At 38.1% G+C, this 14,704-nt stretch overlaps 1 protein-coding gene across 2 annotated transcripts in view; it reads left to right on the top strand.

Moving 5' to 3' along the window:
- The window catches only part of TLCD4 (TLC domain containing 4), a 104,178-nt gene that overhangs the window by 72,211 nt on the left and 17,263 nt on the right, over positions 1-14,704 (top strand). For both annotated transcript variants that reach the window (XM_064588776.1, XM_054512730.2), the window contains one exon: positions 11,274-11,347. In XM_064588776.1, the coding sequence (XP_064444846.1) occupies positions 11,274-11,347 (74 nt within the window). The remainder of the gene's footprint in view (positions 1-11,273; positions 11,348-14,704) is intronic.

The following is a 14,704-nucleotide window of genomic DNA, read 5'->3' as shown; positions in this document are numbered from 1 at the left end:
ATGCCATTAGAAGTTAAGGTTTGTCTTGTGGAGGCAGTATGGTCAAGGGCAAGGTCAGGGACCGAAGAAGGATGATCCTCTACAAGAGGCACAGGAGAACTTCAGAAGGGTAGAAAGAGAACCACAGAAGTATACATTTGGAAAACAGTGGTTAAGGCCCCTTATAGCAACATTGTAATTTAAAAAGCTATGAAAAATAATACATAAACAGAGGCCATTTGAAAAAAACTAATTAGACAGGTCATTCATTTTTATTGGAGGATTAGAAAACATTGACAAGCAAAAAGAAAAAAAGCCCCAATCCCACAACCCAGAGATAACTATGTTTACTTAATTACCATTTACATTTAGGAGTGTATTTCTATTTTTGTCTTGTGTGTATATGCATAAGTCAAAAACAGCATTCTGTGTATGACTATATATTGCAAAAATGGGGTCAAAACTAAAATTTAAAATTTGTTTTACATATTGAAGTATTGCATACAACAAAATAACTCTGGTAATCTTGTGTTAGAAAGCAAGGAACCTATCAAAGACTAATGGGGTTGTGTCAGAAGGACACAGTAACCAACATGAAGGTTGTCCTGTTGGCTAAAAATGTGACATTTTGATCATCAATTAGAATAACTGCTGTGGCCATTGAAACCCATTGACTCAATGAGTTCTTAATGATATTAAAAAAAAAAAAAAAGGAAAGAAAGCAGGGCAGTTCTTGTGTGGGGTCTCTCATGTGGGTGCTGTTAGGTAGCAGTTGGGACTGCAATCCCCTAAAGGCTCAACTGGGTTGAAAGGGGCTCATTCCAGTAGCTGGCAATTGATGCAGGCTCTCTGCTGGGATCTCAGCAGGGTTGCTACCTACCACGCCCATATGTGGCCCCTCCGTGTGCCTTGGGCTTCTCAGGAAGAAACTGCAGGGCTTCTCATGACCTCGCTTCAGAAGGACTCAGAATGTTACTTCCACTGTATTCTGGTGGTCAAGTGAGCTTTCTAGGGCAGCCTAGGTTCAAGGGGAGGAAAATAAAAGCCCACCTCCTGCTATGAGGAGCGTTGTGCACATACAGGGAGGGAAGGAATTGGTTCTGGCCATCTTCAGAGACTGTCACCCACATCTTATTTGTCATTGTTAGAGAATATTATCTTCTTGCTATGACAGGTAAGAATTTAATGCTCACACCTCTCTTTCCTTTCCCTTCTTCCTTTCATTGTTGTGAAAGGAGTTTTAGTTTCTAACTTCCTCTGAAAACTTTTATTTCTGGTTCTGTAGCACCTCTTGATACTTTTTAAGGTGAAGATATTAGTGCTCCTATTCTTCCTTTTGTGTCTACTTCACTTCTCGATTTCTGTCATTTGTACTTGGACTTTTGTCTTGCCAAGATTTTAAGCTGTTTACCTTTTACTCCGTAATCATATTAAGTTTTCCTTTATATCTAGTTGATCCTGCACAGAAAAAATGAATACATGTTTATGACAATTATATTAAAAGAGTTCACTGCACAAGCAAGGTTACATTTCCTGTCTAATTTTTGCTTAGAGTTTCTGATGCCCCCCTTTTTTTCTTGCAACATTTGCCTTTATCATTTAACGCTTAACATTTGAGTTGTTCAATATTCTGGAGGATAGCATTGCATCTCTGCGATCATCTTTTCCCAGCCCTTGGAGCTCTCCATTCTCCACCGCAGTGTGAACAGATTGCTCTCTAGGTCTGCTGCCCAGTGTCCTGGACTTCCTGCCATGACTTTCCTAGTGTGGGGCCACTGTTTCCTGGATCCCATGTCTGTCTTTCTTGGTTCACTCATTCATTGTACTGCAGCATAACCTCAAATGATTTCCTAAGGAAGAGGGGGAAGGAGGTAAATTCTCTAAGTCTTTTGTAAGTTCTGAAAATGTTTTCATTCTCAGGCTATCTGGTTGGATCATTATCTCTTTTGGTGGCATGTGGATATGTAATCATATTTAACCAATTCCCTATTGTTATATGTTTGTTCAGAGTTTCACCATTATGTATAAATCAAGTGAACAGCCTTATATCTTTTCATATTTGTGCCATACACAATTATTTTCAAAGAATAATTCTGTAGAGCGGAAATTCTGGGCAAGTGGTATGTACATTTTTAGGTATATTTATATGTTCTGCTAAAATTCTCTTTGGAAGGTTATCCTGTGCCTTCCAAAAGATGTATGTGCGTATGTGATTTAACTGGTTACTGTGTAGAGATTATTGTGTGCAAATGGTTCTTTTCACCAAGAGATTGGTTGGTTTTTGTTGTTTGTTCTCTTTGTTTTTGTTTTCTGAAGACTGGCAGTTAATAAGGCTCAGGAACTCTGAAGACGGTAGACCAGAATTTTCTGAGCAAATTGGAAATGGTACCTGGAAAGAAGATAGATATGTTCTGTCTCTAAATATTTGAAGGGTTATCATGTGAAGAAGAGATTTTGGATTGCCAGGATCAGAGAAGTAGGACTGGCGAGTGGAAGTCAGAGAGGGTGCAGTAGTTCTGGAACTTTTGAATAGCAATCCCAAGATGGCTCCCAAGGCAGCTTTCAGAGATGCTGCACTTCTTGCCATGGAGTTGTCCAGGCTGAAGGGCAAATTGAAAGAGCTTTGGTAGATGGGATTAAAAAAATCTGTGGGTAATAGAAGTAGGCCATCTTCAGAGGCCATTTCAATCCTACATTGTGATGGTAATGAACATAAAGTTGTCATGAACAGAGTGAAGTTTGGGTTGGGTGAAGTATGGTTGTGAGGTAGAAAGTTGGCATAACCTATTCTGTGAATAAAACAGTTAACCCTTAGAAGTATTTCTTTTCCTTTTGAAATTGGATTTTTTTCTGCAACAGTTAGAAAGTAACATTAACCACTTTCTGAGGAGTGATGTGTTGACATAATTTATGTTTTATAGTGAAATGGCAATAGTGAGCCCACATTCAGTCCTCATTAATTGTGATGGTGATGTGTCATTCATCTTACCTCTTCCTCAGCTGGGCCCTTCATTCCTGTGAAGTCACCCAAGTATCAGTGAGCTGAAGACTAATACATAGACAGGAAGGAATAGGCCTTTTAGGACTTGTCCTGAAACTTAATTAATCTTTCTAATCGTGGTATGAAAAAGTACTGGGTTCAATTTCACCTTTAACTACAAATTTTTTTTCACTTTTTGAGTGCCTTTTCTGTTTTCATATTTTTCTTGGCTGCCATTAGTACATAGCTCATCTGATTCTCACATCAGTTCTGTCATAAAGATGGTATTATGCCCATTTGACAAATGGAGAAACTGAAATTTAGATCAGCTTCGCCCAAAGGCACCCAGGAGAGCTAGGGTTCAAATCCTGGCCTCCATGCCTAGGGCTGTGATCATTTACTGACTATCCCTGCCTCTCCAGACTTAATTGCTTAATTATCATAATGACTTCCCCAAATAGAAAAAGGTTTTGAAAGATTCTAACAGTCAGCCAGCCAAGAAATATTTATGGAAATTCTGCCATCAGCATCGGGATACAGTGGTAATAATCAAAGGGCATTCTTAGACACTTCCATCTATCAGTTAATTCTAACCCTGTCATTCCACTGTTCCACAAAACGGGGAAGATGAGGAAGGTGGCGGCGGCAGCCACATACTCCTAACATCAGTTCTAGTACAAAGTATTCACTGTATTTATAGAGATCTGGTAATGGGGTTAGAGAAATTCAGTAACAACCACAAGGTCATGCAGTTAATAAAGGGCTCCTTAGTTTGCTGGCATGCTCACTGATAACCTGCTTCCCTTCTGATCCATAGCTAGATCAAATTCTCCTACCTCTTTTTTTTTTAATTAAAATATAGTTGACATACAGTATCTTATTAGTTTCAGGCTTACATCATCATGATTTTATATTTTTATATATTACCAAATGATCTCCACGTTAAGTCTAGTACCATCCGTCACCATATAAAGTTATTACAATATAATTGACTCTAATCCCCTTGCTGTACATTACATCTTTATGACTTATTTTATAACCGAAAGTTTGTACCTCTTAACTCCCTTCGCCCATTTTGCCACCCTCCCCCTCCCTCACCAATACCCTTTTCCTCTGGCAACCATGAATTGGTTTGTTCTTTGTATCTGTGGGTCTGTTTCTGTTCTGTTTTGCTTGTTCATTTGTTTTGTTTTTTTAGATTCCACATATAAGTGAAATCATATGGTATTCGTCTTTCTCTGACATTTAACTTACCATAAAACTCTCTAGGTCCAGTCTGTCCATATTCTCACATATGGCAAGGTTTCATTTTTTTTTTATGGCTGAATAATATTCCATTGTGTATATATACACCACATCTTATTTAGCCATTCATCTGTTGATGGGCACTTAGGTTGCTTCCGTATCTTGGCTGTTGTAAATAATGCTACAATGAACATAGGAGTGCAAGATTCTCTCCCAATTGGTGGTGGTGGTTTTTTTTTTTTTTTTCAGGTAAATACCAAGAAGTAGAATTTAATTTTTTGAGGAACCTCCGTATTGTTTTCCACAGTGGCTGCATCAGTTTGAATTCCCACCAAGAGTGCATGAGGGTTCCCTGTTCTCCATACCCTTGTAAACACTTCCTTTTTTTGTCTTTGATACTAGCCAATCTGATGGGTGTGAGGTGATATTCCCCATCTCTTTTACTTGTCTACCCACTTTTTTTCTGTCTTGCTTCACGAATGTAAATGTATCAAGTTTTAGAAATGAAATATCAGACTTTTTATCATAACACATTTATGATGACCTCTAATTCTTTGCTACTGATCTCTTTACAAAATTAAAATCTGGATATTTTTCTCCTTTTCTTTTAGAATGGAATACTAACATTCTCATCAGAGTGCTCACCCACTCAGAAATAGGTTTGTAGGACTCTTAGGATTTTGGTTTTGGAGGTGATTCTGCTTGCTTCACACTGAGGAGCAGGTGAGGTTCAACTCAGGAAATATGGGCCAGGCACTGCACTAGGCTTTATGGATAGAACTGTAAAAAGACACAAGGAATATAGATACTTGCAGGGGTAAGCATCCTGACAAGCAGAGAGATCTGTTGAGATACTTGACCCCGCTGGGGATTAAGGAGTCAGGAAATACTTGTGGAGGGCTGTAGCTGGTCTGCCTTCATAATGCTGTGGGATCTGATGGGGGGCTTTGTAAATCTTCACTAATTACAGTTTCAGAGAAGTAGGGAGGTAGTTTCCCCAAGGGCTTAGGGATTCGTAGGTCATTTGTAAGCTAGGACAGTGGTTCTCTAACTTTAGTGAATATTGGAATCACTTAGAAGGCCTGTTAAAACTCAGTTGCTCATCTGACCCCCAGGGGTTCTGATTCAGTAGGTCTGTGATGGGGCCTAAGATATGCGTATCTAGCGAATTTCTAGGTGATGCTGATGCTGCTAGTCTGGGGACCACACTTTGAGAACCACTGGGTTAGAAATGAGAGAACTAACCATTTTCTTTGGAAAGAGGTTAAAGAAATTATAAGAAAAGCCAGGATGCTGTGCCCAATTTTTATAAACTCAAGAGAAAGTCTTTTCAAAGTGTGATGATACTGCATTTTGGCTAAATTGAGATGAAAGCAACATATCAAATTTATAATTTTTACTAGTAACTTTTAATATTTAAAGACTATCATAAAGTCAGGTTTTATCTGCTATTAACCTGATACTTTGGTTAATAGTTATTTTTAATTTTATACCAATTTGAAAGGAGTTAGAAGAAATAATTTTCTAAACTCTCAAAAAACCTTAGTATATTGGGGCACCTGGGTGGCTCAGTCAGTTAAGTGGCTGCCTTCAGTTCAGGTCATGATCCTGGGGTCCTGGGATCGAGCCCCACATCCGGCTCCCTGCTCAGCGGAGAGCCTGCTTCTCCCTTTCCCTCTGCCTGCCACTCTGCCTACTTGGGCTCTCTTTCTATCTGTCAAATAAATAAAATCTTAAACAAAAAACAAAAAAACAAAACCTTAGTATATTTCATATTTTTTTGTATTTTTAAAGTTCACTAGAGAGAAATATTTAAAATTGTTTCTTGAAGTTTGAGAGTAAAACTGTTGCTATGATATTATTTCAATATTTTGCATGACTTTGGTGTGTCCGCTTGAAAATATTTTAGAAATCACAAAAACTTAAAAAAAATTTCAGTATTGGATCTCATCTTTGGGAAAATGATTTATTTGAAAGTTACAGTAAGTAATTTAGCAAGACTTTGGCTGACCTTTGGAATGTATTAATTCATACTTTACAGTAGTTTGGTCTGTCATACCCTCTAAACATTGGATATAGTTACCTAGAATGCCATAGATTTAAAACAACTAAACAGAAGAAGATTGTTAGAAAAAATAGATTGGAAGAAGAGCTGTCTTTAACTGAGGGCGGAAAGGCAATGTCATAAATGAGAGAATTTATCTTTAAAAATAAGAGTAAATGTTTATTACATACATGAATTCATTATAATAGAGGATTGTCCTAGTAAAAATATTTCTAAGGTTTTTATATGTCTGCCTCAAGTAAGAATCTCACTAAAGTAAATATTTTCCTTGCATTTTTTGCCTCTCCAAGAGTCATGTTCTACCTGTACGCTATTTTCAAAGCTCTGATCCCTTGCTCTACTCACTGCAGAATTTAACTATGGTAAGAGAAAAGCAGGACATTTCAGCTTTTTAATTTTCCTGGGATGATCTCCAACTGAACACAATTACTTATTTTTCTGACCTTTTCTTAACTAAAACATTCCAACCACTTCCTTTGGAAACACCTAAACTTCAAACATATCATCAAAACTAAAAAATAAGTCCACGAAACATCCAGGAACTTGGAATATGAAAGACAATTTGTTTCCTATTATCTTGAAAGTGCTTCTTTGTGCTAGATGAGTTAGAGAGGTTTACTCTTTTTTTCATTCCTCTTTTCTCATCGCTGGGAATGTGATTTTGATCATGTATTAAAATGAAAAAGTTCACCTGCCATTTGGAATTCATTATAATAAAATTCATAATAAAACAAAGATGGGAGTGGCCTGCCCAAATCCATCCGGGTTTTACCATTTTACCACTGAAAATCTCACATCCTGTGAAATCTTTTCCTGTGATGCAAAAAAATCATGGCAACCATGATTTGCAAATCACAGAAATAATGGATCATTCATTATCACATTACGCTGAATGATGCAACTCAAATATGTTGTAATCAAAGCATTAACAGTCATCTTTGTCCATTGGAAGTTCAGATAATGAGAATGAGAATAGTTATGATACCAATACCAGAATGCTCCATCGTTACCAGTAAAGAAGGGTATAGTTATTATATATGGAAATATGTATAATATATATTATTACATATATTAGTATATAATGATATGTTATTATAGATGGGTAGAAAGACACATGCATTAGGGAATTAGATAACCAAAACAGACCATACTGCACAATATGCAGAAAAGAATTTGGGATTGGACATTGTTATGGATTGAATTATATCCCGCCCCCAAATTGATTTGTTGAGGTTCTAAGTCTTACTACCTCTGACTGTGACTTTATTTGGAAATAGAGTAAATACAGATGTAATTAGTAGTGAAAATGAGGTCATAGTTGAGTAGGATGGGTCCTTAATCCAATATGACTGGAATCCTTATAAAAAGGGGAAATTTGGACACAGATATGTGCACAGGGAAAATGTCACGTGAAGATTGGAGTTGGGCTGCCAGAAGCCAAGGAACTGCAAGAAGCTAGGAGAGAGGCCTGGAGCAGGTCCTTCCCTAGAACCTTCAGAAGGAGCATGGGCCTGCCAAAACCTTGATCTCGGACTTCTAGCCTCCAGAACTGTAAGATAGTAACTTTCTGTTGTTTAAGCCACCCAGCCTGTGGTACTTTGTTATGGCAGCTCTAGCAAACTAATATGGGCCTAGTAGAGATGGGGATGTAAAAGACTGCAGAGACTGAGTCTCACAAGTCTGGAATGAGACAGGCAGGTGCATCTAAATCCATCTGTACTTTTTCATCTTCCAAAAAGACATTGTCGCTCAGTTGAAAATAGTAGGCACTGAATTAACATAGACCTATAACATGGATATACACATTTTATTTTTTCCCTTGATCATTCTATGAAACTGACGAAAGTTACATTTCCTGATTCAGAGGTTGCAACTAAAACATCCTGTTGGTGAAAAAAGGGTAAATTTTGATAACAGGTGTGTTGGCTTCTTATACATGGAGGGCTGATTCTGTTGGATCTTACCAACAATCATACTTTCTTCACTCTATCAAGTGTTGCATGGAATCACAGCAACACAAAGATGTTTCCCTAGCTCTTAGGTACTTTGCTTTGAAAAATGGAGTTGCAAGTTGAATTTTTGATTCCTGTAAAGATTATAAAGAAACCACATAAAACAAAAATTGTTGATGTATTGTTCATATATGAATTAGATTTTGCTCAGTCTGTCTGCATATTTGGCAGACAGTGCAAATGTAAACTTGGCAAGTTCTATTCAGTCTGTAAACTTCTTACCAAAGAAAATGAAAAGATACTACCTGGGAAACGTCTTCCACACCTTGCATAGTACAGTGCTAAAAAGGGATGTGATTTGCTTACCTCTGATGTTGAGGCTTTCGTAATGAAAGTTCTTTCTCACCTTTAGCTTCCTCAAAACCTGCAAGACCAGTGAGAGTTTTGACTTTATGGAAATGGAAGGAGATGACCTCCATAGACATGTGCCTACAACATAGCTACGATTGTTGCTAGCAGAGGATAGCCAGCTGCAAAATCACATGTTTAGAGTGTGAGGCAAGGAGAGTGTCCTTCTGTAATTTGGAAATAATTGAGGATGAGAAGGCAAAAAAGTTATTACATTAAATAAATGGATATTTATGTACCGTTTCTTTAGTGTCTGGTGAGTGCTAAGGAACCTGGAAAAGCAGCCAGAAAAGGATGAACAATCCGAACCTTAGTTGCTTAATGTGGTGTACAGGTTGTGACGAACACTCATACAATGGAATAATGACTCATTTTGGGGAAATAAGACTGCTTCTGAACTCAGAAATGTTACCAGAAAACAGTAGCTACATTGAACAGGATTTTCTTTACTAGAACTGTTAACTCCATCCAGTATGCTTTGGAGTGTTGAAAAAGGATGGATATTTTACAAATGGGTAGTCTATATGATGAATTTATACATGCAAAGGACCTTGGAGACAAATAGCTGGTCTAGCAGAACAAGCCTGTAGGTTCAAAGTGGGTGGACCTTTTCAAGAGAGCTGGGAACTTAATTCTTGTAACTCTAAAAAGCCTGCTGTTGCTAGTAAGTAAAATCTTAAGTATTTTAAGCTCACACCTTTCTTAAAATATTTAGGTTGAGGTCATCCTGTTGGACTGATACCGGTAATATGGACTTCTAAGAGCAGAGCTTTAAGTCAGTGAATTTTATGTTGGACTGTAGTTCATTCCTGGAAAAAAAAAAAAGGCAAAAACATAATATATACCTCACCTAAAGGCTACAGGCAGTTCAGAGAAGTAGTATTGGAAGAGTAAAAATATGCTACTGTATCATGGATAAGAAGATGTTACTATTTTTTATTAAATATGGATAACAACTGTTTAGTCCCATTGTATTTACATTCCCCTTTTACAAAGGCTCAGATGTATGTTTCTTAAAATATACAATAATATAGCCTACTAAATTTAAATATCCAGAAAAATAGTTAAATAAAAGGGCAGAAAAGGACATAAAAATATTGGGGCACCTGGGTGGCTCAGTTGGTTAAGCATCAGACTCTTGATCTCGGCTCAGGTCATGATCTCAGGTTGTTGAGATTGTGATTCGCTTGGCTCTGCATTGGGTGTGGAGCCTGCTTAAGATTCTCTCTCTCCCTCTGCTCCTCCCCTTCCAACTTTCCCTTTGCCCCCTCTCTAAATAAATAAATAAATAAATAAATAAATAAATAAATAAATAAATAAGTTTTCACACATTTTATTTGTTAAATTGTCCTATTCTTAATTACTACTAATTACCACTATTAACTAATCTTACTGTTTGTTTAAATACAAGCTCTTATTGTAACAAAAGTAAATAGTACAGAACAATATATAATTTCAGATAAACATCGATTCTTCATAGTTCTCTGTTAAAGTAATAACACATGTGAGTAATTATTTCTCATATGTTGTCACGTGTTTTTGGAGTGATGTGGCTGTGTCTTGGCTGACTTTAAAGTTGATCATCCCCTGTGCACAATACTCACCTTACCCATTGTCTTTGCCCTTTGTCCCTCTTCCTTCCGTTCCTCCTCAATCACACATTTCAGTTTCACTAAGGCCAGTGAGTTTGAGATTATAAAAAGTTCTAGATTAGTCTTGGAAAAGCTAATTTGTGTAACCAGCTCTGAATTTTTAATCCCTAAAATAATTTCCATGGAGAAGAACTGAAAATCTTCAAATAAAAAGTTCATTTTTTTTTATTGCTTTATATTATTCCCATTTGGAAGGCAGCATGGTATAGCTTGTAGGAATAGGGTTTCTGAAGTTCCATGTATAATGTTTTGGGGGCAGGTAGGACTATTTCTTTTTAAATTACACAATATTTTTGGAATGTATACTTTTGTTCTTCTTTCTAATGTATACTTCTTTGTTCTTCAGAGTTTATTAACTCTGCTCTACTTTTCCTATTATTAAATTCATACAATGTACTAGGCATTATGTTTCTAAATTCAGAGAGGTCCTGAGAGTGTGTGTTTTAGCTGTAGGATCTTCTGATTGACAAATATATTTTTCAGGTCAAATGTGATACATAAGTTTTAGCATATGTTGTTACGTTTGGCAAATACGCATCTGCTCACAGGCTTACATATTGTTATTTAAGATGTTAAGTACACTTTTGAGATTTTTATTAATGGACATAAAAATGAGTTTCTATTAGGTATTTAATTGCTATAAAATTCCTCAACTTCTGAAATTCACACTACTTTGATAATTATTTCTACAGTAATTTGAGAATGCTGTTACCAATGGCTGTTTGCCGAATTCATTAGTTCAACATGGGACAACTGCTTAAAATCTGTTTTTATAGGTGAACATAAGTGTACAATATGCTGTCTTTTAAAAATATTGTAAAATTCTAGTGACATTTCTAAATTCTCATAAAAAAGAAAATCAGATAGGAGACTTGGTCTGTTTTGATATCAATTGTTATTTTATGCTGAGAAGTTATTGAATGTTCCTTTAATATTTGGAAATGTTGATAAGCATGTCCTCCCTGACATTGTGTTTTATGTTTATCATCCAGGGGGATGGAGTCCTGGCATACATTGGGAATTTTCGCCTGCTTGCAGAACTTTCCAGCCCTTTTGTGAATCAGCGGTAGGTGACTAATCTCATTATTTTAAACTTGTGTTGTTTCCTTTTAGTTTGGGGAGATTTTTCCCAAGATCCTAAATCTACTAAATAAAAATGAGAATATGTGGTATGAATTATTATCCGTGCAAATGAGGAAACCAAGCCTTGGAAAGGTGAGAGAAACTTATCCAGGGATCCCCTAGAGAAAGTGGTGGTCCTAGCTTTTGAACAGAGCTCTCTTTGAAGGATGGCAATGCTTTATTATACTTGGGTTCATCTTGGGTCCAGTTCACATTCTTTTTCTTTTTTTTTTAAAGATTTTTTATTTATTTATTTGACAGAGAGAGAGAAAGAGAGAGAGAGAACAAGCAGGTGGAGGGGCAGAGGGAGAGGGAGAAGCAGGCTCCCCGCTGAGCAGGGAGCCCGATGCGGGGCTCGATCCCAGGACCCTGGGATCATGACCTGAGCCGAAGGCAGACGCTTAACGACTGAGCCACCCAGGCGCCCCTCCAGTTCACATTCTTGACACCAGCTTATTCCTCTTCCCAAAATCTGATAGTGACATTACCTTCATCCCTCATTTAAAAAAAATTGTCTTCTAATTTTAGATTTACAGAAAAGTTGCCAAGATAGCATAGGAACGCCCATATCCTCCTCCACCTGGTTTTCCCTATTGCTGATAACATGGACCATTTGTTGAAACTTAAGAAACCAGCATTTATACATCACTGTTAAGTGAACTCCAGGCTTTGTGGAATTGCATCAGTTTTTCCCTTAGTGTTTTCTTTTTGTTCTAGGACTCAGTCCAGATTGCGACATTGCTTTAGTTTCGTGTCTTCCCAGTCTCCTGTGGTCTGTAACAGTTTCTGAGTCTTTCCCTGTTTTTCCTGACTTTGACAGTGTTAAGAAGTACTGTCCAGTTATTCTGTAAACTGTCCCCCAGTCTGGATTTGTCTGTTTTTCTTAAGACTAGGTGGAGGTGATGGGGTTTTGGAAGGAATCCCATGGAGGCAAAGTGCCCTTCTCATCACATCATGTTAGGAGGTACATGATGTCCACATCACTGGGGATGTGAACTTGGCATCACACGGTTAAGGTGGTGTTTGCCAGGTTTCTCCACTGTGAAGTTTTTTCTTTTCCTTACTCTATTCTTTAAAAGCAAGTTACGAAGGATAGCCCACCCTCAAGGGGGTGAGGGAGAAAGGAAATTAAGCTCCACCTTATGGAGGGAGGTAGATGCTCATATTTGCCAGTGGATTTACTATGGTGCTGTATGACCCTTAGACCTTGTCATTTAATGAGGTCTGCTGATATCTTTTGGATATCTTTCCTGTGTAAAGTTAGCTGTTCCTTTCACTCCATATCCATGGTCCTAGGTGAGGGCCTTCAGGATCTCCACAGTTCAGTCCACTGCCATAGCCTTCTGACTGACTTCCCTCCTTCCAGATTCACCCTCTCTTCAGTCCTTTCTTCACAGTGCTGCCAAAGAAATCCTCCCTGTGATCCACTTTCTGGACCTTATTTATTTTCTTCCAGAAACTGCATCCTGTTTAGACTCTTCTCTAACTTTGAGGTTCACTATAATGTGCTCCATATGTTCCCAGCTTTACTTCTTACTGTTCATTAGAGTCACTTTTGAACCCTTACTGTCTCATGCACCTGTGAGTGGTTCTTGAGTTTCTTCCCTTATTCACATCCTTAATTTCCCTTCCATCTTTGAAAAATTTGCCTATCTTTAAAATCTTCGGTCAAAGTCCCAAAGCCAGGGGAGGCTCCCATGATTGCATGTAGCCCTTTTGTGACTTAGTACAGAGATAACCCAGAGAATTGGGACTGTCAAATCAGACTTGCGTGGGTTAGAGAGTGTACCCTATATTAAGCCAAGGATCCAGGTAATCACGAGGCACTGGCAAAGCAGGGAGATTTTCAGGACCATCAGAATGGTTCCCTGGGTCCTTTTTGCATTGGGCAGACTCTGGAATAAGGTTATCTATGAGGGCTAAAGCAGTATGAGTAGTTCATATTACAGATATAGAAGGAGCTCTCTTGATTATGGAACGTCTCCATTTGATACTCAGATAGTTACATAGCTTATGTAACATTCCCCACGGGGTCAGACCCCATAAATCCATACATTCTAGGTTTGTTTGTCATAAGCAGTCCTAGACTAGGTATATCCTAAAAGCATTCCATGGATGAGACTCTCCTGCAACAAATACCATTAGTCTGTTTATCAGGACATCTGTCATTAGTATGTTCACCAAGCAATTAGCCTGATCTTTAAAAAAAAAAAAAAGTATTTATTTATTTGAGAGAAAGAGAGTGAAAGAGAGAGAGAGCACGAAGTGGGCAGAGGGTCAGAGGGAGAAGCAGATTCCCTGCTGAGCAAGGAGCCCGCCGCGGGGCTCAATCCCAGGACCCCGGGATCATGACCTGAGCCAAAGGCAGACACTTAACCGACTGAGCCACCCAGGTGCCCCTAACCTGATTTTTTTTTTTTTTTGCCAAAGGTGGTGGGGGCAGGGGAAGAGTGGTCCTTCCACCCCCAAAACAGGAGAGAATAGATTACAGATCTGCTGCTGAAGCTTTTCTTTCCCAAGTTTTGCTTATTCACTCTTATTTTGTTTGCCCATATTTCAGGTGGTATAATCTTATTTCTTCAAGAAGATAATCGGTTTCTTGGGCTTGACCATTTAAATTTTTAAAATAATAATTCTGCAATCCTCAAAGACTGATAATGTGAAAGTACAGAGCAAAGAGCATGTACTTTGAAGTCAAACGACCTGCATTCAAATCCAAGCTCTCCCACTTAGCCTTGTATATGAGTGGAAGATTATTTAATGTCTCTGAGCCTGGTTTCTTAGCTATAAAACAGGGATGATTATGATAATGATGCTTCACCGTTTGTTGTGAATATTCAATGAGATTACGTATATAAAGCACCTGGCATGGTGCTTGCCATTTGGTATATGTTCAGGAAGTGCTAAATGTCGTACATATTCAATACACAAAAACCCGGTGAACACTGGAAGCGCATAGTTTATACTTGCTTTCTCTACTTTATTGTATCTTTTTTTGCTCTTTAACTCCCTAAAATTAGGCTTCCTCTTCTGTTGCTGGAACTGTTTCATTAGAATCACCAGTGACTTCCAGATGCAAAATCCAGCAAACTCCCTTTGGTGCCTATCGCATTGTGTCTCTCTGTGGACTCGATGCTGTTGGTCACCTCCTTATATGGCCCAGCTCCCTTTGCCTTCATTTCACTGCACTCATCCAGTCCTTGTATGTCTCTGACCATACTTTCTTAGCCTCCTTGGTAAGACATGGTTCCATAAATGCTGGTGTTCCCTGAGGCTCTCTTCTGGGCCCACTGATCTCCAT

This window comes from Mirounga angustirostris, unplaced genomic scaffold, assembly GCF_029215605.1.
Source record: "Mirounga angustirostris isolate CCGP_5_RB_7025 unplaced genomic scaffold, mMirAng1.0.hap1 SCAF_4, whole genome shotgun sequence".
Classification (NCBI taxonomy): Eukaryota; Metazoa; Chordata; class Mammalia; order Carnivora; family Phocidae; genus Mirounga; species Mirounga angustirostris.
Note: the sequence above shows the minus strand (reverse complement) of the source record. Positions and strands in the feature narration are given on the sequence as shown.